The sequence below is a fragment of the Mastomys coucha genome, unplaced genomic scaffold (genome assembly GCF_008632895.1).
Source record: "Mastomys coucha isolate ucsf_1 unplaced genomic scaffold, UCSF_Mcou_1 pScaffold5, whole genome shotgun sequence".
Lineage (NCBI taxonomy): Eukaryota > Metazoa > Chordata > Mammalia > Rodentia > Muridae > Mastomys > Mastomys coucha.
In genome coordinates this window covers 42,450,899-42,474,261 of record NW_022196911.1, presented here as the reverse complement: position 1 = coordinate 42,474,261, position 23,363 = coordinate 42,450,899, and the positions used below count along the sequence as shown (strand labels likewise).

General features: G+C 39.1%; 1 protein-coding gene across 5 annotated transcripts in view; it reads left to right on the top strand.

The window, feature by feature from the left end:
- Sgcd (sarcoglycan delta) overlaps positions 1-23,363 on the top strand; it is a 973,571-nt gene that overhangs the window by 577,904 nt on the left and 372,304 nt on the right. For all 5 annotated transcript variants that reach the window (XM_031353950.1, XM_031353948.1, XM_031353949.1 and 2 more), the window contains one exon: positions 15,489-15,677. In XM_031353950.1, coding sequence (XP_031209810.1) covers positions 15,489-15,677 — 189 coding nt within the window. The remainder of the gene's footprint in view (positions 1-15,488; positions 15,678-23,363) is intronic.

The following is a 23,363-nucleotide window of genomic DNA, read 5'->3' as shown; positions in this document are numbered from 1 at the left end:
GTCTCTTCTTAATCACCACTAATTTCTTAGCTCCAGCTAACCAGCATCAATAGTCCCACTAATGCAAAATTTTAACTTTAGTAGTTCTGGTATCTTGTTAATCACAGCTGATACTTCAGAACCACAGAATCTTCACATTCAAAACAACATGGCCCTGATAAGAGTCTTTAATATTCCCTCTGAAATTTTACAAGCCAGGCCTCCATCTTCTGCACTGTTCTCAACATGATCTTCCAAGCTCCTACAGAATATCCCACAGAGTTCTTAACAATCAGTGGCTCTTCTAGCTCAAAGTTCCAAAGTCCTTCCACAGTCCTCCCCAAAACATGGTCAGGTTGTCACAGGAATACCCCACTCCTGGTACCAATTTGTCTTAGTCAGGGTTTCTATTCCTGCACAACATCATGACCAAGAAGCAAGTTGAGGAGGAAAGGGTTTATTTAGCATACTTCCACATGGCTGTTCATCGCCAAAGGAAGTCAGGACTGGAACTCAAGCAGGTCAGGAAGCAGCAGGAGCTGATGCAGAGGCCATGGAGAGATGTTCCTTGCTGGCTTGCTTCTCCTGGCTTGCTCAGCCTGCTCTCTTATAGAGCCCAAGACCTCCAGCCCAGGGATGGCACCACCCACAAGGGACCCTACCCCCTTGATCACCAATTGAGAAAATGCCCCACAGCTGGACCCCATGGAGGCACTTCCCCAACTGAAGCTCCCTTCTGTGATAACTCCAGCCTATGTCAAGTTGACACACAAAACTAGCTAGTACAGCCATGTTCAGATTTTTTTTTAATTCATTATTAGCTAAATCCTAATACAACATGTGAAAATCTGAGTGTCTAGGTGACCCATTAAAACCAAAGATGTACATCTGTGGTCTCTCTTGCCATGGCACCATAGCAGACGGGTTCTGGGCAGCTCTTCTTCTTTTGAGTGGCAAATTGCTCCTTCACCCATTTGTGCTACCAATGAGCAAGCATTTGTATGGCTCAATTCTGTTTGCCTCAGGAGAGTTTCTCAATAGAACTCTAGAACACAGTGACTCAAAGAACCCTTTCTCATTTCTCCTGAAATGGGATTTATTTGATGAAATCAAGAAATTGTGGCTTAATTCTTCACAAGAACACCATTGAGACGGGTTGAGTATCTTAGAGAGAAATACACAAGCTACTATGGTGGCTAGGAGTAGAAGGCTCACAGTGAGATGTTCAAACAATCACATAAATGGCAGCTGGAATTAAAAAGTTATAAATATGGGAGACACCAGATGAATCATTGTATCTAGGAGTAGGGATTATTTAACAAAGGGCAGGGAGGGCTGGAGAGGTAGCTCAGTAGTTAAGAATATGTACTGGTTTTTACAGAGGACCAAACAGTGGTTGCCAACACTGATGTTGAGTGGCTCATAACCACCTGTAACTCCAGCTCCAAATGTTCCAACAACCTCACCTGGCTTCTGTGGATATCTGTACTCACATGTACATAGTCAAACACAGATAATTTAAAGAAAATCTTTTAAAAAGAAAGGACATGAGAAGAATTTTGAGAGTAATAAATATACTTCCTGTCTTATTTACAAATAAGCACAGATGTCTGAAATCCATCGAATTCTCTAGTTACTATCTGCATATATTCACTGCATGCTAATTAGATCTTGATAGACATAAATGCATTTATCTATGTACTCCTCCAACTCATAGCATGGAAAAAATGCTTCACAAAAGGCATAACATTTTTTTAAAGTTTTTATTTATTTTATGTGTATATGAATGTCTGTACACCACCTTGAATGCAGGTATACACAGAGCCCAGAAGAAGATATCAGATCTGCCAGAACTGGAGTTATAGGTGACTGTGAGTTTCCTGGTATGGGATTATGCTAGGAATAGAGCCTGGGTCTTCTGTTAGAGCAGCAAACAGCATGTTCTCTTGGCCACTGAGACAGCTCTCCTGCTCTATCTTGTAACTTTATTGTAAGCTTGTACCTGTAAAGTTCAAATTTTTATATAAAATAAAATGATAGAAAATGATATAAATATCTCCTTTTAGTCTACAGATTTCATTTCCAGCATCCAGTATCACAGGTAATAGCTGAAGATCTTTGCCAGCCAATTGTCAAGGGAGAATCCATTGAATCAATGGTAATTTTATGGAAACACCAAATCACTATAGAAGGATGCATCCATTTGCTGGAGCTGTTTTTCATGATGCTATAAAAATTTATGGGTTTGAGAGGGTTTGCTTCCCAGGAGAAAAATACCTATTCTTAGAGTAACACATACCCTGACTGATTTATATATGGCACTTAATCAAATATTATTTTTGACAAACTTAATAATATTCATGTTGAAAAATTCTGACAAAGATGATTTTAAATTAAATTCTTAATTAGCAATCATACTGGTCTACATGAGTATTTGCTTATATCTGAGAGCATTTTAACAACAAGATGAGAACAGGTTTTTCAGCTAGGGATTGCTTACTGTTTGAACAGACTGAGTGACTTGGGGAAAATTACTAAATCTCCCAGTTTCTCAGTTGCCTTGCACATCTAACTCAAATACTTATAATCATATGCTGTGATGGTTAAATAAGTTCAACAAAACATTTAAAGCCAGGTGTGGTGATGTAAGAGAAGAGGATTGCCATGAATTTGAATTCAGTCTGGGCTACAGTCAAAAGACACCAAGAGATGCCAAGAGAACATGGCCCTCTAAGTCAACTAGGCAGGGATCATAAGAGTGCATACAACTGAAATAGTAATCACAGAGTCCAAATGGATCTGTGCTAGGTCCTCTGTATATATGTAATGGTTGTTGCCTTGGTGTTTTAGGGAGTCTTCTGACAGTAAGAGGCAGAGGTATCTCTAACTCTTTTGCCTATTCTTGGGACCCCTTTCCTCCTACTTCTTTGTGTAATCTTGATGTGAGGGTTTGTATCTGGTCTTACTGTATCTTGTGCTGTGTTTGGTTGATGTCCCTGGGAGGTATGCTCTTTTCTAGAGGAGAAAGGAGAAAAAGGGAGACTTGGAGGAGTAGAGGGAAGGGAAGCTGCAGTTGGATTGTATAAGAGAAAAATAAATAAAAATTTAAAAACTAAAACCAAGTAAATAAAAAGTTTAGAAGGACTTATACTCCATGAAAGTAAGTTATTCATGTTTTATATAAAAAGCTGGAACTTTTCTCATGGTACATCCTTGAGTATCAGAAAGTGTGTATGCAATGCTTAAAGACAAGCAAGTGAAACAAGAGTTCATATGGGAAAGACCAAGGCCTGGAATTTCTGGGAAACTTAAATTTTCTCTATCTAGCAGACTTTTATTAGCAAATACTCTGTGACCTGAAGTACCTGAAACTCCTGAAACCTTCTTTCCTCATCTGTTAGGGAAGGATGGGGTATTATGTTGTCCACAAACCCTTCAAGCTTTGGGTCTCAATCACCATTGGATTATGCTGCAGTCTTGTCCCTGAGCTGCAGAAAAACTGTGGGAGCTTAGCTATGAGTGTCCTCATCTGGCTTTTGTCAGAAGCATCCATGGGGATTTAGAAAGCACTAACCCTGTGCAGTGATGGGTGCCTGGTGAGCTGAATGGATCCCCAGACAGTAGCCATGATAGATGGATGTAGCTTCCTTTGTTTATACAGATGACCAAATTAGGCCTTCAATCAGGATTTTCAGGACTTCTGTTTAAGACTCTCCTTTACACATTCATCTCTAGTCCTCAACTTGGAACATGAAGTACCACATTTGGGTGAAGTCTGATTTCCTTATAAAACCAAATCTCCGTCAGTTCTTGAGAGTCTTTAAAATCCTTGCTCAAATCCAGCATCCATGATGCCACCCTCTCCCTTGCCTCCAAGGCATTCATCCCCTATCATAAAGAAAATATACTTGTGTTTTTATGTTGAATATCAGTCTCCTCCATCACTACTACTTACCTGCCATGAGACCAGGGAGGGGGCCTTTTTTTTTGTTCACTGATATAGTCTAATTGCCCAGAAGAGTTGGACAGGAGGACCTGAAGAAAACCGTGGACTTGACAGGTGGTGGCCGTGCTTAGGAACAGGTAAATGCACACCAGAGACCTCTGCATTAATTCTAAGTGCCTTGTTTTGCATTAAGAGAAAGCTAAGTCTTTGCCTCACTCCCCATGTAGTACAAAGAAAAGATGCTCTGAGTCCCAAATCTAAATAAATGTGACGTAGGCGTTCTTGAGAATACCTCTGCATCCCTTGAGTCCCTTATTTCTTTGGTGACAAAATGGCTTTAAGACTGTTAACCTTGTAGCAGTTGTCAGGAATAGACACATTCATATGTCTGTACTGATTAGTATGAATGTGCATCACAGATCCCTTTCTGTCGAAAGCAACCTCAGTGGCATCTCACACTTCTGCTCTCTAGAATGGTGAGCATTAATGTTCATGATGATACTAAACTCTCTTCAGGTTTATTAGAAGAAAGTATTTTATACTTACATGCAAATTATCTGCTCTTCTCAATATCTATATGGTGGAACCATAACTGTTTGTATGTAGGCACTCAGCTCCTAAATTACCGAGCTGTTTCCAAGTGCATCTGTGACACCAGCATTTTGGAGTCCATGTTCATTTTAACATTGATGCAACTACTTGCTCTGTCCTCTGTCCCTGTATAAGACATGTATCTCCTGCCCTTGAGCCTGATTCCTCACCCTTTTCCAACAAGAATGTCTTTCTCATTTCCCTTGCTACTTTACCACAACCTGTACCTGCTCTTGGAGTCCTGAGCTCGCTCATGTCCTGCCCCTGACATCAGAGGGGTCTGTTAGCTGTACTTGTCCAATAGTCTCCACACTGGGAGACTGCTCTGTCCCTCCCTTCTATATCTTTACAGGTGTAGACATGATCACGTCTCCATCAGTAGTCATGGGCCTGACTCCTAGCCTCCATTCTCATCTGTGACAGCCACTTGCCTAGAGCAGTGTGGTCATCACATCAGTATCGTAGCTTGTGTGAGCTCTTATCAACATTAGTCTGTACTTGCTTTCAATTTCTCACTGGCCTTCAATGATCTAGAAAACACCCTTCACAAGGGCCCAGAGAACTCCCTCGCCAAGGCCTCACTCTACACCTGCTGGGTCTCTTTTCTCCACAGGTGCTTCCCCTTATGTGTCCTTATGCTTCTTCACTTGTCCATTTCCTTCTCCGATCTCCCGGAGGAACACTCCAGTGAAAGCAGAGCCGCAGACATCATCCTTTTGCCTCTGCTTCACTTTTTTCTTTGTAACATGGATTGCAAAGGATATGAACATGAAGTTACATCTTTATTTTCATATTAGACAGAGATGGAACTCCTGGCCTAAGGTAAAAGCAGCAAAAATTTATTTGGGCTCAGGATTTCAGAGGTTTCTGTCATGATGGCAGGAGGATATGTCAAAGAAGAACAGCATGAAAACTGGGAACCGGAGAGAATGCTGTCTCACCTGTTTCCAGTGGCTACGGTGGTATTGCCCACATTGAAGACTGGGCTTCATCTCCTACTGAACCCTTTCCAGAAAAGAGCTTCTACAGATACACCGCAGCTGTCTTACACACATCTGCTGAGGGTTTTTCAATCAGATTAAGTTGGTGATCAGTATTTCTTTGTTTTCTCAGCAAATGCACAAGTTCTATGAGAGTTACAGAGTCAATCTTGATGCCTAGTGTCTGCATAGTGTAGAAACTCTCAAGTCCTGATTGAAAGGAAATGCAGGAGAGAGTAATAAAAAAAAAAAACACCATTCAAAATAGCCTCAGTTTTCATATGCACACACACACACACACACACACACACACACACACACACACACACACATATATACACACACACATGTATTTTATATACACGTATATGTATAGTGTGGTCACACAATTTTAAAATGTATAACTTTTCTAAAAAAGAAAAAATAATTTTTGTGATTGTATTTGTAACTGCAGCTCTTAGGAGGTGGAGGCAGGAGGGTCAGGACATCAAAGACAAGCCTTTTATACAGCCTAGGCTATCCTGGAACTCTGTATCAAATCTTAATTTTTAATTAAGTAAGTAAATAAATAAATAAATAATTCCTGTATGTTTGGTGTTGCTTAGTTAAATAAGACAAGTTAAATTTAGAGCAGTTTGTTAAATTAGCTCTTCCTAGTATAAAAAGGCAAATTCAAATGTGTGTGTCTGTGCTTTGAACATATATACTGATCATGGGCTGTATGTGTATTGATCATTTCTGGAATTATTTTTTTTAAGTCTAGTAAGTTAGTTTTCCCGAGGGAGAAAGGCTAAAAGTGAGATGGGGTTTTCTTAAATGCCTACCCTTTTAAACACACACATCTATCTAATTTTCAATTAAAGTTGTTTAAGATTTATATATCCCAAATCTCTGGAAGCTAAACTATACTATTCCTCACTTTAAAAATCAATCCAAATATTCAGTTTAAAAGAAAATGTTGTTCTTAGGCTGTAAACAGTCATTGACTTTCCTGGACGAATTTTGTGAGGAAAAAAAAAAAAGTTGGTTATTACATCAAATCTCAAAGTGGCAAGTTTGTTAAAATTTTCTAAAGTTGTGCCAGATACTAATAATCCAGGACTAATGTTAATAGCAAGTTTGTTAAAATTTTCTAAAGTTGTGCCAGATACTAATAATCCAGGACTAATGTTAATATGGCTGAATGAAAACAACCCTTCACAGCAAGGAGTTTAAAATCAGGAAGCTCAAAATTATCATGGCTAATAGAAGGCTCTGCCTGTGCCAAGATAATCCAGAATGGTTCACATGCCTCAATCAGCTCTGAAAACTCTAATGAGCCTGTACAGGAACTCCTGCCTGCTATTTATAAAAACTCACTAGGAGTTGTGCAATCATGTAATTTGGGTTTACTTTTTCTTATTACCAGAAATGTTGACATGAGGTATCACCCAAACATTACATCCCGCTCTCTTGATTTGCATCATGCCCATTTCCAAATAAGAAAATTCAGGGGCTTGTCCTTCTGCAATTGACCCTAGCTCAGTCAAAGATGTGAGATCTGTGTGCTAGCATCTATCCATTCTCTACAAACTCAGTGCTTTCTCTTTTCTGGGCTCATGAAGATGCTGTGACTCCTTTGGCTTCTCTCCTGTTCTCCCTTTGTCAACACTGGCTTTCTGGAACCAGAGTGGGTTGATTGTTTCTGTTTTCCGTAATGGGATCCTTCATGCTTTCTTCCTGGCAGCTAGCTCAAATTCTAAAGTTTCAACTGATAAAGAGTGTTTGCTGTTGGCCTCTCTCATTGACTTAGGAGGTTGATGAAAGCACAGATGGGACCACTTTCATCCTTGTGAAGACCAATGTATTCCAGAAGCAGCCTGTAGAACTGGCACGTGGGGCAGTTAGAAGTTAGCTTTGCTTCTAGCTTTGCTTTGTTTCTCTCTGTGGCAAAGACAGGGACATCCTTAAAGGCAAATTCTGTGTTTTGCCTCAATTTTTTCAATATATAGTATATAACTAAATGGATAACTGTACTCATTTTATTCCTTTTTTTTTTAATCTTTCAAGATGCTATGGCCATAGATGAGTGGTAGAGTGCTTGCCTGACATGCAAGATACCCTAGATGCAATCTCCAGTATGTCCAAAACCAGGATTATATCAAAGTATATATTATATTTTGAGCATATCCCCTCAAATAAATGTATACCTTGCCTTATGGAACAAGATGCCATGATGTATAATTGCCAGCGGAGTCAAACACCATTAACGAGTGAACTGCCAGCCAATGCCTTCGCTGTGAACTATCCCTGATTAGTAGAGCTAACTGAGGCCCATCACAATTTACATGATTATTAAAAAAAGAGAAGAAAAAAAGAGAAAGAAATACAATGACTGGGAACCTTGATTACATTAATATACCTTTAAATTTTATTTTGTTTTTTAAAACATCATTTCCTAAAGCCTAATGTATTCTTATACTGAAAATTATAAGACAGACCTTGTAAGTATATTATAGCTAACTCTTACACTTAGGAAGGAAGAAAGAATCTTATTCTTATTAGAAAGAACTTTATTGTAATTAAAACATTAACAGAAGACAGAAACTTGTGGCTTCTGGCTGTAAGAAACAATCATATGTCAGCCCACCAAGCATACCAGCTATGTGGATTTGCCTAAAATGATTCACTGTTCCTCTATCAAGCAATGAAACGTGAGATGGACAATAGAGGATTTTCCTAAGGGATTCCTTGATACAAACTGCATTTAGGAAGGAATATCATCTGTAACATCACTGAGCTCCTGTCCTTAATCCCTATGTTTGTAGGGATGCTCAGTCTTATTACAGAAGTGCACACCACACCATGAAGCTCTGTAGCTTCCTCAAGTAAAGAGACAATGGCTGGGCTGGCGAGATGGCTCATCGGGTAAGAGTACTGACTGCTCTTCCTAAGGTCCTGAGTTCAAATCCCAGCAACCACATGGTGGCTCACAACCACCCATAATGAGATCTGACGCCCTCTTCTGGCACGGCTGAAGACAGCTACAGTGTACAATAATATATACAGTGTATGATAATAAATAAATCTTTGGGCTGGAGCAAGCAGGTTGACCGGAGCAAGCAGAGGTACTAAAACTTCAATTCCCAACCACATGAAGGCTCAAAGAGAGAGAGAGAGAGAGAGAGAGAGAGAGAGAGAGAGAGAGAGAGAGAGAGAATGGCTACGGTGTTTAAATGCTAAGATAAGATTGACCCAGACTCTACTAGTCCTTATATTTTCTTTATCCATTCATTGTTGAGCAATACAAAGGCAGATTCTATAGCTTGACTCTGTGGATAGTGCCATAATAACCATGAGTGTGCAGGAAACTCTGTGGTCTGTTGACTTAGGGTCCTTTTGTACAACGAGAAATTAAGATGATAAGTCTATTTTTAGGTTTTTTTTCCACAGTGGCTAGACAAAATCACATCCCTAGCTGCCATGTGTAATTGTTTCATTTGCCCACATCCTCATGAGCATTTGTTGTTACTTGTTTGCAATGATAACCATTCTGACTGTGCTGAGGTAGAATCTCAATATAGTTTTTGTTTTTTTTAGTTCCCTGATGTCTACAGCTGCTGAAAACAATTTCACATATTTTTAATGGTCATTTGTACTTCACTTTTGAGAACCATCAGTTTATTTCATTGGCCCATGTTTGATACAGGTTATTTGCATCTATTTAAATTTAGACTTTGGATTTCTTCCTGCACTCAATCACCTAGTCTGAGATTATGAGTGGTTATGATATTAACCACTGACTATGCTCATCTAATAGTAAGGCAAGAGAAAGTTTGCTATATTCATCCCCTGGAAAATAGAACCGATTATACTTTATACAAGAGAAATAGATTATATTTAAGTCAGTTGGACTTGTTTGTAAACAGGTGAACACTAAAAATAGCCTTGTGGAAGTGTCGAGTGAAGCTTTGGATAGAAGCCGTCTTGGCACTAGTATGATGAAAGACACAGGCTGTGCATACTTTCATCCCCTGTCCTCTGAAGGCTGCTTGTTGACTCACTGTTAGTGGCTATGCTCTACCAAACACTGCTTTGACATTCATGTCTTCATTTAGTGAAAAGACCTACCATATGACACATTTGTGATGCTATAGGTGATCAAGAAGGTTTTAAATACCAAGAAGAGGTAAGTCTATATTCAGAAATATGCATAATATTCTGTCTTCTGAGAGGCTCTGACAGTACCCGACTAATACAGAAGTAGAGGGTCACAGCCATCCATTGAACTGAGTACAGGGTCCCCAGTGAAGAAGCTAGAGAAAGGACACAAGGAGCTGAAAGGGTTTGCACCCCCTTAGGACAACAACAATATGAACTAACTAGTATCCTCAGAGCTCCCAAGGGCTAAACCACCAACCAAAGAGTACACATGGTGGGACCATGGAGTCATCTCATCTCCAGCAGCATATGTGCAGTAGAGAATGGCCAAGTCAGTCATCAATGGGAGGAGAGGCCCTTGGCCCTGTGAAGGTTCTATGCCCCAGTGTAGGGGAATGCTAGGGTCAGTGAGCAGGAGACAGTAGGGTGGCAAGCCGGGGAGGGAGGAGGAGGGAGGGAACAGGGGTTTGTTCTTGGTGTTGTTTTTTGTTTTTTGTTTTGTTTTGTTTTGTTTTAGAGGGGAAACTGGGAAAGAAGATATCATATGACATGTAAATAAAGAAAATACCTAATTAAAAAAAAAAAAGAAAGAAAGAAAACTGAGTCTTTGAGCCAGTCAATGGTAGTGAACACCTTTAATGCCAGCACTTGGGAGACAGCCTGATATCTATGAGTTCAAGACCAACCTAGCCTAGTCTACATAGTAAGTTCTAAGACAGCCACGGCTCTACAGAAAAACCTTGTTTTGAAACAACAAAAACAAACCAAACAAACAAACAAAAATGTGACTACCACTCCTAACCACAAACTGTCAATGTCCCCTCAGCTAGGGATAGGAGCTCTGGAGCCCTTCCATTTCCATTTCCATGCTGGAGTGTTAATTGTGTAGGTCTTATAAAGTCTTGTGAAGACAGCTACAGCTACTGCAAGAACAATGGTCCTCTCATGTCTAGAAGATACTGATTTTTTGGAGGAACTTAATCCTTTCCTCCTCTACGTAAGGAATTATACTAGGAAGCATTTTTAGCTGGGTATGAGTTGTTTCCCCAAACTATTCCCATCAGTGCAGTTATTTAATGTGTGATAGCTATTGAAGATTGAGATGCTGTTAGTTAGCATCATATAACAAATATATTTAAATACTTTAAAGATGTGGATACTGCTATACACTTTGCAAGTTTATGGGTTGATTTTGATCCCATATACTGCTGTGGTCTTTTATTGTCTTTCAAGTAGACCAAATTTTCTCACTTGGGTCTCCAGGGCATACCCTTCTGTCTTTAGCCATACTTTTAACCCTATCTGAAGCCCATTTCTGCTTTAATTTTCTCAAGCCAGACATGTACCTGCCTGTACATCAGACTACTGTCTGTGCCTCCTCACCTTCACTGCCTAGGACGGTTTTGAGTCCTACTTGTACATTTCCCTCTTGTTATCCTTTGAGTCTCAGCTCAGATATTGCATCTCGATGTTCTTTCATGGCCAGTCATTATAAAATGATTTTCTTAATCCTAAACTGGAGTTAGCAGATGAAGCTGGATTTTATCTTCATACAGGTATATAAAATGAATAGACGACATCCAATACTCATCTCTTAGAGGAAACAGAGCTTTGAATCATAACATGCTTTTGGAAAAAAAGAAGCAGAGATCTAGAAAATAATCAGAAACAAAGAGAGTAAACTCCGAGGCCATAGTCTCATGAATGCAAAGCAAAACAAGACTAAAAAAAAAAAAAAAAAAAAAAAAAAAAAAAAGGCATGAATACCAGGCACGAAGGACAAGCACAACCCACAAAACTTTAAGAAGGTCCAAGGAAAATGAGCAATAAGAAAAGTCAATGCTGTTTGAAGATGAATGTTTCTAATAGACCATTTCAGTAGATGAAATTGTCACAGCTAACCAATGATATGAAAATCCTGAGCATTAATGAGAAGAGGAAAACAAATAGAAAACACCAAAGACTATGAAGAACTTACAATTAAATTTACTGCTGCAGGACTCTATCTCTTGGTTCTATTAACTCTATTGCTTGTTTCTGTTCTATCTGTTAAATAATAAACCCTAATAATAATAACCCAGTGACAGTGGCCATATGGCTAGGTCTTTATTTTTATTTAAAAAAAAAATGCATAGAAGATGATGTAGTGAGTAGTTAGGCCCAGTAAAGCTGTTATAAAGTTAATTGTTATATTAACAGTTAATTAATTTGAGATGGTAATAAAATACCCACATCCCTTTAAAAAATACACTTTAAAACTAAATAAAATTTTGGAATATGGTACTGGAAAGAAAAACCTCATGGAAGGAGTGCTTCCAAGTCATGCAGCACTGTGAAAGAGAAGACAGGAAAATGATGACCTAGAGAGAAGCAAGTGTTGATAACATGGGCCTAGGTCACCTTTCTGTGTCCAGCCTTGCTTTATGTTTCAGATCATGCTCCCTGGGGTTCATATGTCACATTCAGTTTGAGGCTTTCTGAAAGTACAAATTCATGAGACACCCTGGCATGCCTAAATTAGAATATCTTGGTGTGAAGCCAAATAATCTGTCCTTAACCCATCACCCAGGGGCATTCTTAGGTTTCCTCAAGCATAGGAACCTCATCCAGTAGGATCTTTATGCTGTCTCTCCCCTGCACCCATGCCAACAGCTTTGCCTGTGGTGCTGCCCCAGGCCCTGATATGTGTGGGGCTCTTTAGGAATGGGGCTATGGAAGGACTTTAGATTTGTGAGTATAGAGGTTCAAATTAATATGTGAGATGATTATTGAAAACAAGCAATAAACGAAACAAATGTAGGTTAAAATATTAATATGTGTTTAGAATAAGAAAGGAAATTAAATCATTAACTTTTAAAAGGTGATATTGTAAAAGCTAGAATAATATTAAAATTCAACTGCCTTATATCAATACTCTGGGCCGGTCACACTGCCTTCAGTTATCTTTTTATTTGGCATCTGTTTACCACTGTAATTTTGTGTACAGACAGTACAAAGATAGTTGTCTCTCATAACAATTTTGACAGAAATATTTAATTAATGATGATTATCATCCATAAATTTACAATTTAATTTAAGAATACATTCATTGTATATAACTCATAGATACAACTATTCTAATTAGTTCTATCTTTCCCACATAAAACAAAAGTTAAGAGGGGTGTAATTATATGTGACAAAAACTGAGGATTTTCCTGAGCATAGAGTATTTCTGTTTTGTCTAGATGACCATGAAAACTGAACTGTAGGTTTATGTTTTTACACATGTGAAAATGTCCTTTCCTCCTGGTATACCTCTTCTTTACTCTCCATGTATTTATGATGCTGCCCACTATGGGTCCCATTTATCCACAGTGTGCCCTCCTGGTTCAATACTGTCATGTCCCCATGGTTAGTGAGTGGGTGCCATGGATTATAAGTAAAGTTCCAACAACACATTCCAACATCAGGAGAGCCCTCAAGGATGTGTCTGTATGGATCCTGTAGGCCATGCAAATATATTCCACACCATCCCAGCTACATGAACACTTGGTTCAGTTTCCTCTTAATTGAGTCTCCAAGGTATCGTCAAGTCTTACAAAGTCCCAATGTGAGGGGAAACTGGAGTAGAGAAAGACAGTGTCTAACAAACTCCACTGAGAGCATCCTTTACACTCACCTCCATAGGAATATTTGACTGTGTTCTTACATTCCTGGATCCTCTTCTAGGTTGTTCAAAAGAAGTCTGTCTCAGTGAGGACTTAAAACTTCGATTTCATTCATTGGACAATAATTATTTTTTCTAAGAAGGAACCAGAAGACAGATTCGAGATTGTCTCCCCTATTTGTTTTTAGCAATTCAAAATATTTAGATTCTTAATGAGAGAACATAACATCCTTAACCTACATGGATTCCCCACCTGGTATGAGGTTATTGATGCGAGATGCAATATCTTACATTTGCCTGGTAAGGTCTGCCCCTATAACCATTCCCAGGTATTTCCTCCCTGCCTTCTCTGCTCTTGGTTCATTTTGCAAACTTGGAGAGTGAAGTCGGGAAAATGGTGGAAATGCTAGGCCCAGTGCCACTAAGAGATAGCCATTTAGCTGTGTAACAAAGAATCTGAATTCAAACCTGATAATTTGACTGGGCTTTGAAGTCTCCACAAGTCAATAATGGTGTTAGACAAAAATCACTGTTTCTTGGGACCCCAAGGGTTCTTTGGAGATGTTTCAAGGAACTCTGCTTTCTTGATATTTAACATGATAGTTACAAGATTTTATCTGAAAATAGTAATACGATAAAAAGAAGTTTTAACAGGGAAGCCATGTCTTAAGATACTTTACAGTATTTACAATGTACTAGGCAGCTTTTTCCAATTATCTGCTTGAGCCCCAGGTTCTATCATTGAAGATCAGTAATTATAATGTTGGGTAACTTTTGGATTTTGGTACTTAGTTGAGGTTGAGTGATAGCATTATAGACCACTAGCTTTCAGGCTGGTCTACTTATATGGTAATGGGGGTAGGTAATGCTATTACTAGTTACTGGGTGTGAACTCTGTGATTGTTACTTGATTAAACAGATTGTAGGTCCCTTGAAAAATTACATCACTGATTTTGATATATATACCCGTAACAGAGAGTTGCTCTTCAATGTAACCATTGTATTCTGTCAATTTATAACTATGTATTAAAAAAAAAACTCTTGATATCTCTAAATCTACCCTCATGATTATTGAGCACATCTTTCCAGCAAATGATCATTTCATACCTAAACGAATAGTGACACTCTTAGTTGTGACTCACAGGGAAGCAGCTGAAGCAAGATGGTAGGTAATACAATGAGTTCCTCTCCATTTGCCTCAGAGCATCCTACCAATCAGACCTGCAGGATCCATATGCTGATATTCTTATGTGACTCATCTCCCTGCTGTGCCAAAAGTCTTATGGTCATGTACAGAGGTTAGTTTCTCTAAGCCTTATTCAGATCTTTGAGGAAACTTGCAGCTGGAGATCAAAGGGCTTACAGATATGACTCCAAGACTGCAAGATCATTGTCTAATTTCACAGAATGAATAAATAGGAAATAAATGTCTCATCTCCTTCAGGCTCCCAGGGGAGATTTTTCTTTTTCTGATTGATCTTCATGCATAAGAGGGCCAGTGAAGGATGACCATGTTGAATCCTCATCCTCTACAATACATCTGTAATCCATAAGAGAGTTATTGGGAGCTGTGTAATAAAATTGAGATCATCTAATAGTGCGGAATTAGTCCTTGGCTGGAGTTTCTTAGTGCAGTAGAAATTAACATACAGCAGACAAGGATGTCATCACTATTCTTGGTGAAGGTTCAGCAGTCAGCCAAAGTTGTGTCCACAAGACTATTTTCAACCCCATAGGGAGAAGGCAAAATTGTTGCATTTGAGATTTTGTTTTTAAACTCTCAAAGTAAATTCCCTGGTTAGTTATTGTTATGCTACCCATATGCAGTGTCAAGGTTATTTTTGTTTGCTCAAACTAATGCCACATTGCATGTTAGGATTTTGGGGCCCTCTGGATATCACCTTCAAAGCACAGTGGGGAGTCTAAGTGTTCCTTTAGAAAATGGCTTCCTGAGCATGCTTTCCTTCAAGGATGTGCATGAGTGTCTTTACACTCATCAAGAAATAAGGTTGCATCAAATAAAGGGACTGAAGTGAGCACCCAGGAGAGTAGATTTTGCCCAGAGGAAACAGACTTAGAGTTGTCAGAAGGTGGGGATGTACACCAGCAGCCAGCCATAGCCCTTCATCAGGTTATCCTCCCTGCTTTCTGCTTCCCTCCTTAGAGGTTTTAATGTGAGTGGTTCTCTGTACCTGCTTCCTTTCAGATGCCTCAGGAACAGTACTCACACCACAGGAGCACCATGCCCAGCTCTGAGGGGCCACACATATACAAAGTGGGGATTTACGGCTGGAGGAAAAGATGCCTGTATTTCTTTGTCCTGCTTCTCATGATTTTAATACTGGTGAACTTGGCCATGACCATCTGGATTCTCAAGGTCATGAACTTCACAATTGTAAGTAAAACCGTATAGATGTGTTAGCTCTCACTGGAGGCAAAGAAAGCATGGAGCCAGACAGCAAAGGAATGTGGGAAAGTGCTGGCCTGTGAATTCAAGTTAAGTTCAAGTTGAATACAAATACCAGCTTCTGTCTAATATCAGTTCTTCTGAGGCTGAGAATCCAAATGTTGAATCATTCCTATCACTTAAGGTATCTAATAGGTCTTCGCTCCATCATCATAATGTTCTTGCATCCTATAGTCTTTAACCACTTTGAGCAAGTAAATCAGAGAGAAATAAAGGATAAAGTGAAATTGTTTTCAGGAATTTTAGTAGCAATCATGCATCATTTCACCAGGCAAGAGTTGAAATGCACAAGCACAGCTCAGCTTCAAGAATCGTCTAAGAATGTTCGTAGTCAAATTACACCTGCTTGTAATTTGTCAGCGAACTGCACTGTGGTTCACTGACAATTCCCAGTTTGGGGAGAGAAATCTTTTCTGCTATTGCATGGGTAAGGTGGAAATGAGAGGAAACCAGCTGTATCTCCTTGCTTTGTTAGTTTTTTAGGGGTGTTCGTTTTCACAAAACTCTTGCTTCCGGTGCACAGGGCGTTATTTAGATCAGTCATTGACTTGATGGAATTCAAGAGACGAGGATACTGTTGCAAATATAACATGTGTTTACTCAGGACTTTTTTTTTTTTAATTTAGTGATTTGAGTCTGTAGAATCAATATAATTAACTTACTAATGAGAAGGTCACAGATGCTAATCGGCTGCCCAGGGAATACATTTTCTCATTCTGATGTCAAAAGTTAATGGACAGGCAATATAACAATTCCCTATTGATAAAGAAATAGTGTCATAACAAAGTGAACAGTGATATTTTCCTGTGAAAACCCCCAATGGGAACATGGATATTTGTGGTGTTTTGAATCACAAAATGCATTTTTGTTCTTGGCCTGCTCAGGCTGTGTCTGCTGGTTCGTATGGTTTTTCTCTCTGTCTTTCCAACCTGAAAGTAATAGATCCTGATGCTTCCCCACTGCCTTTATGTATCTCATGTTATATTTACCTCTCCAGAGGACAAGAGCTTGCATGTATTTCCCAAACAAGTTTAGACTTTTATGGATAATTTCTCTGGGTACCTTCTTCCATTACTCATGGTGGAACTCACTGGTACTTGGGTCACATGTGGTGTCTATAAACCAAGTTTGAGATATGGCTTCATGCTTAAGAATGGATCATTCTTTATTACCCAGAGTTAAAGTTCAGAAACACACAACAGAAAGAGGGCCTAATGTTTCATAACTCTGTCTTGAAAATGTTTTGGTTACTTTATAGAATATAAAATAGTTTTCTGTATTCCAACATCAACTTTGGAAGAGAGTATTGGTCAATTTCCATGTGGCTGCATTGAGTCCCAGGTCATCATTCTAGTGAGTTGGAACACATCATTTTATATTTGTAGATGGCACTCAATACATAAAATTTGGATGTTGGTGTTTTTTTATAAACACAAAAGGTACAGAGAAATATTTCCGTAAAGAAAAGGGTACAATCAGATTTTATCTAGTGCTGGCAAGTATGGATGGAACAAAATCTAGAATGTTTCTAGCAGTTTCTGTGGGAGATGCTGTCTTTATCCCATGAGGTTTTAAGTCTAGCTGATGTTTATTGATATGACTATTCCATAGTGTTCTTAAATTTAACATTTAAAAATGCATAAACCGAAACAGCTTCTACACTATTAAATACTAATAATTATACTAGTATTAGTATACTAATAGTATAATACTAGTACTACAGAATTAAACATGAGAAAGCAAGCACTTAGACTTAGCATAGACTTTATAAAACCTGACTATTAGTTGATATGTCAGGGTTGGGGTAAAATGACAATTTGGAAGAATTTCTGGTAATGGTCAAAGGGAGAATGAGATGGTAAGACTCTGAAAGCATGATAGACTTTGTGACTTGTCCAATGGAACATCACTGAGGACCCGAGCCCCTCCTCTGCTGATGGAGGTGAATGTCTCTATTCATCAACTTTTGTGATTTTTTTTAAATACACTGAATCTAATAGAAGAGAAAGTGGGAAAGAGCCTTGAACTCATTGGCACAGGGGGAAATTTCCTAAACAGAACTCCAATGGCCCATGCTCTAAGATCAAGAATTGATAAATGGGACCTCATGAAACTGGAAAGCTTCTGTAAGGCTACAGATATAGTCAATAAGACAAATCAGCAACCTACAGATTGGGAAAAAATTCTTCAGTAACCCCACATCTGATAGAGAGCTAATATCCAAAATATATAAAGAACTCAAGAAGTTAATCACCAAAAAACCAAACAACAGAATAAAAAAAATGGAGTATAGAACTAAACCAAGAATTCACAACTAAGGCATCTCAAATGGCTGAGAAGCACCTAAAGAAATGTTCAAAGTCCTTAGTGATCAGAGAAATACAAATCAAAATGACCCTAAGAGTCCACCTTACACCAATCAGAATGGCTAAGATCAAAACCTCAGGTGACAACACATATTAGACAGGATGTAAAGAAATAGGAACACTCCTCCATTGCTGGTGAGATTACAAACTGATACAACCACTCTGGAGATCAATCTGGAGGTTACTCAGAAAATTGGAAATAGATCTACCTGAAGACCCAGCTATACCACTCTTGGGAATATACACAAAAGATGCCCCATCAAGCCACAGGGACATGTTTTCTACTATGTTCATAGTGGCCTTATTTGTGATAGCCAGAAGCTGGAAACAACCTAGATTTCCCACGACAGAAGAATGGATACAGAAAATATGGTACATTTATACATAGACTACTACTCAGCTATTAAGAATGAGGACATCCTGAGTTTTGCAAGCAAATGAATGGAACTAGAAAATATCATCCTGAGTGAGATAACTCAGACCCAAAGGGACATGTATGGTATATACCTACTAATAAGTGGATATTAGCCAAAAAAAAAAAAAGTACAGAATACCCCAGATACAGTTCACAGAACTCAAAAAGATCAACAAGCTGAAGTGTCCAAGTGAGGATGTCTCAGTCCTACTTGGAAGGAAGAAGAAAGCATTCACAAGTGAGGATGGAGGGAGGGATATGGGAAGGAAAGTAGGGGGTGTGGGGGGAGGAGAGGGGAACCTGATCTGGTATTGGGTGATGGAAAAGGACTGAAGCTCTGAGGGCCAGCAGAAAGAACAGAAACAGATAACCTCAGGAAATAAGAGTTTGGGAGGACCCTCCTGAGTGCAAGAGAGACCTGGGAGGTGAGAGGCTCTCAGGACTCAAAGGGGGGGACCTTAGATGAAACACCTCACAGTAAGAAGAGGGAACTTATAGAGCCCACCTCCAGCAGGAAGACAGGACATCAAATGATGGATGGAGTTGCCATCCCACAGTCACAACTCTGACCCATAATTGTTCCTGTCTGAAAGAATTACAGAGATGGAAATGGAGAGGAGCCTGAGGAAAAGAAGTCCAGCGAGAGGCCTAAAGTGGGATCCAGCTCAAGGGGAGGTCCCAAGGCCTGACACTTACTGAGGCTATGGAGTGCTCACAAAAAGGGGCCTATCATGACTGCCCTTTGAAAGACCCAACAAGCAGCTCAAAGAATCAGATACAGATATTTGCACCCAACAAATAGACAGAAGCAGCTCACCCCTGATTTTGAATTAGGGAAAGCTGAAAGAAGCTGAAGAGAAGGGCACTTCTGTAGGAAAACCAGCAGTCTCAATTAATCTAGACTCCTGAGATGTGTCAAACACTGGACCACCAAACAGGCAGCACACAGCAGCTGATATAAGGCCCCCAACACACATACAGTAGAGGACTTCTGAGTCTGTGTTCATTCAGAGATGATGCACCTAACCCTCAAGAGACTGGAGAGGCCCCAGAGAATTTAGAGGTCAGGTGTGATGGTAGGTGGGAGCGTGCACATGGAGACTGGGGGTGGAGAGGAGGAATGGGATGTGGAACAGTCAGAGGGTTGGTGGAGGGGGGAATAAAATACAGAGTGTAAAAAATTAAATTAATTTAAAAAAATTCCAACATAATTCACCCCGATCATACTCACTTCCCAGTCCTTGCATGTCTGTTCCTTCCTCTTGTGATGCCTCTTTCCAAAAGTTAAAAATATCTATTAATTAAAATTAAAATAGCCCAAAAAAAAAAAAAGAAAAAAAATATGTTCTTATGCCCAGCTCTAAAATGGGAGAGATTTAGGGACTGGAGTGGAAAGTAAGAGCTCAAACTTTAGGGATTTTTTTGGCAAATATGAACATAATATTATGAACATAATATTAAGCAAATATGACTTGTGGAGTCAGCTGTGTCTGACACGATTCAAAGAAGTAGATGCAAATATATATAGAACATCCTTTACCATGGGCAGATGTGGGCTCAGAGAGCAGTATGACATTAAGGTAATAATTTCTATGAAATCAACTATTTCCTGTAGTTAACTAAATTGAGTGCTAGACTTCAGAGTCCTCAAAGCTTTACCGTACCGAGTACTTATTGTAGTGAGAATAATGCCATTATTAGTCATAATTGGTACTTTACAGCAGTAGCATTTGAGCAAATAGAACTCAAGTATTAGAAAATTGGTCTTGCCCTGCAAGTTAAAAGCATATTTTATCCACAAGTCACAGCATAAAACATAGTCTCTTAGAAATATAATTCTAGGACACAAATAATAATTTAGTTACAATGAAGATCTTGCAAAATTGGAATGAGGTGTTAATCAATAATCTACTGGAGAGTATGAGTTGGAAGAGCAAAGAGAATCAATGAGGTGACAGAGCATCATTTTATGCAGGGCTTTTAAACATAATATCAATCAGAAAGAGTGGGTTGTTTTATGTGCTTGAATGGTTCAAACATTGGGGGCTCTAAAAAGCTTACATTATAATCAACTCCCCAGAACACAACAAACTAAGAAGTTGGTATCGTTTTTGAGGACTTGGCAATTTCTACAATATTGCACACTTCGGATGTTTGCTTTGTTGTCAGAGTTGTGTTTTGCGCCATCCCTAAGGATGCAGAGTCTGTGGAAGGGCTGTTTCTATAACAACATGGATTTACAAATGAGCTTTCTTTATTTTGAAGTAAATCTATAGATAAATAATTTTGCTTTCCCTTACTTGTGGCAAGAATCTGCAGTGCCCATGACTGGTCAAGGGAGTCTGCTACAATTCTCAGTTTCCTCTACGTTGGAAAGTGTATTATTTTCCAATATTAATATACCTAGAAATCAGTCTCTCTTCATTGAGTGCACTGTGCTGTATAAGAAAACTAATATTTCTAGTGTCTACTCTCTGCTAGGCACTGTTCATAGCACTTAAAACTTTTTGATAAATTTCTAAAAAATTGTATAAATAAAATAATTTTAATCCTTTGTAATAAAAGAGAACCAGCACTTAAGAGAGGTTGGGACTCAGTGAAAGAATATAGCTAATCTATAATAGTGAGTCCAAAAGGGGTGTTCAGCCTCAATGGCCATCATCAGATGCTGACACAAAGGAAGGCTCAGTGCAGACAACAGAATATCACAAGTGGCTCCACACAATAGTTTAGTTGTTGAGGTCTCAGGCTCTGAGACATTCTAATTATAGTTCATGTGACCTTTCAGAAATTCCACATCTCTGCACTGCCATCTCCCAGAGGTCACAGCAGGACACATGTCACAGAATTGTTGTGACTATTTGAGGAAATGGTAGAGGTAGTGTTTAGGATATAGCCTGATAGAGACGTGCTAAAGGTTTGATTTCTATGCAGGTTTGATTTCTGTAAGCTCCATTTATACTGCTACTATTACCATTGGCAAATAGAATCTAAGTTATAATCTGTAACTAATCCATGTTAGACTGTCTTAGATTTATTTTTTCCAACTTGGCACAAGCTGGGTCATGTGGGAAGAAAGAACTTCAGTTGAGAAAATGCCTCTACTGAATTGGCCATAGGCAAGCCTGTAGGGGAAGTTTCTTGATTCTTAACTGATATGGGAGGTCCAGTCCACCATGGATAGTGGGTGGTCCTGGTTTGTATAATAAAGCAGGATGAATGAGCTACTAAGAGAAAACCCAGTAAGCAGTGTTCCTCTGTGGCCATTTAATGAGTTCCTGCCATGACTTCTATCACTGATGGACTGTGAGGTGAAGGTGTAAGTTAAACAAAACAAAACAGATAAAACCACAAACAACAACACAGCTGCCTTTCCTCAATCGCTTTTGATAATGGTATTTATCACAGCAATAGACAGCAAACTAGAGCACAGACTATTATAAACTTGAGTGTGTGTGTGTGTGTGTGTGTGTGTGTGTGAGAGAGAGAGAGAGAGAGAGAGAAAGAGAGAGAGAGAGAGAGAGAGAGAGATTCAATAATGGATTGAGGTAGCACACTAGTGATTTGAAACCAAACTAATTGACTGCAGATCCTGGTCTGTTATGGGTTCGAGGAGCAGTGCATAAAGCCCCAGCCTGAGTGTCAGGGATTGATGACTGCTTAGGAGGTGATATGATCTCTTTTCAGAACTCAGTGTGGAGCTAAGTGGTTTCACCCCTGTTTCTTCCAAGGTAGATATCTATTTGGACTTTTCAATTGTGTGTTTTGTTCTTTGCCTTGGTATGTGAAGTGTCATTCTATAGAAGACTCTTGCTTCAGCCAATACATTTTACAAGCCAATTCCTAAGATGATAGCCTTGAAGACCTTCCAAATAGTAAAGTATTGATCATCTATTCTACACTGTCACTGAGCACAGTGCTTATTAAGTAGCATAACTTAAAAGGTGTAGAAGTCATTGATAAACAGCATGGTCTCTTGGCCCAGCAAATGTAAAGCTAGATGAAAAGGAGATCATGGAAGTCTCTTGGTCAGACACCCTCATTTACAGATGGTACAATCAAGGTGAGTCATAAAGCCTTCTAACCTGACTCCAGCCTTTCATTTGCTCTGGGAACTTCTCTGGCACAAAGATTATATTCTGTTCACCTTTAAGCCTCATCCCAGCGGCTTATATAGAACCAGCTTTCAGGGTATATTCAGTAATTATAAATTTCCCTCTTGTTCATACACAGAAAGTGTGCCAAAGCTAAATTCATGGTCATGTGATATGATTTTAGTATATGACTCCCCTGAGTGTCTCTTCATTGATCATAAATGCAAAGCGAGGATCATAGGTTTTGAAGATCATGTAATACATGGATATCTACTTAATAAAATACTAAGAGGCAAGCACCTATATTATCCATGTATAATAGATGAAAATGTAGAGTCTTGAAGTACAGTCACTAGGCCAAGGTCACACAGTCTGGTGAATGAGGAAGCTAGGATGGACTTTGTAGAGAGTCTGGCTCAGAGGACAGTCTTAATCAGCACACAATGCTGACTGTTTTCCAAGGGCTATTTCTCATGAAGACAAATTGAATTTGTTCAGTATGATGTCTCAAACATGATTTATTTACCCTAAAGTAAGATCAAGATCCACTGAGGGTCAGAGGAAGGCATTCTAATACTTGTAAACTGGACACATTGTAAAACAGGGAGCACCAGGAAGAACGGCCAGTGTCTTTGCTAACTCTGGCTAGCAACACTTCATCTGTTTCAGGAAGGCTCACAGAACTGTGACCTAGTCAAACTAACTCAAGCCGAGGAGAATGAGGATATACTCTGCAAGG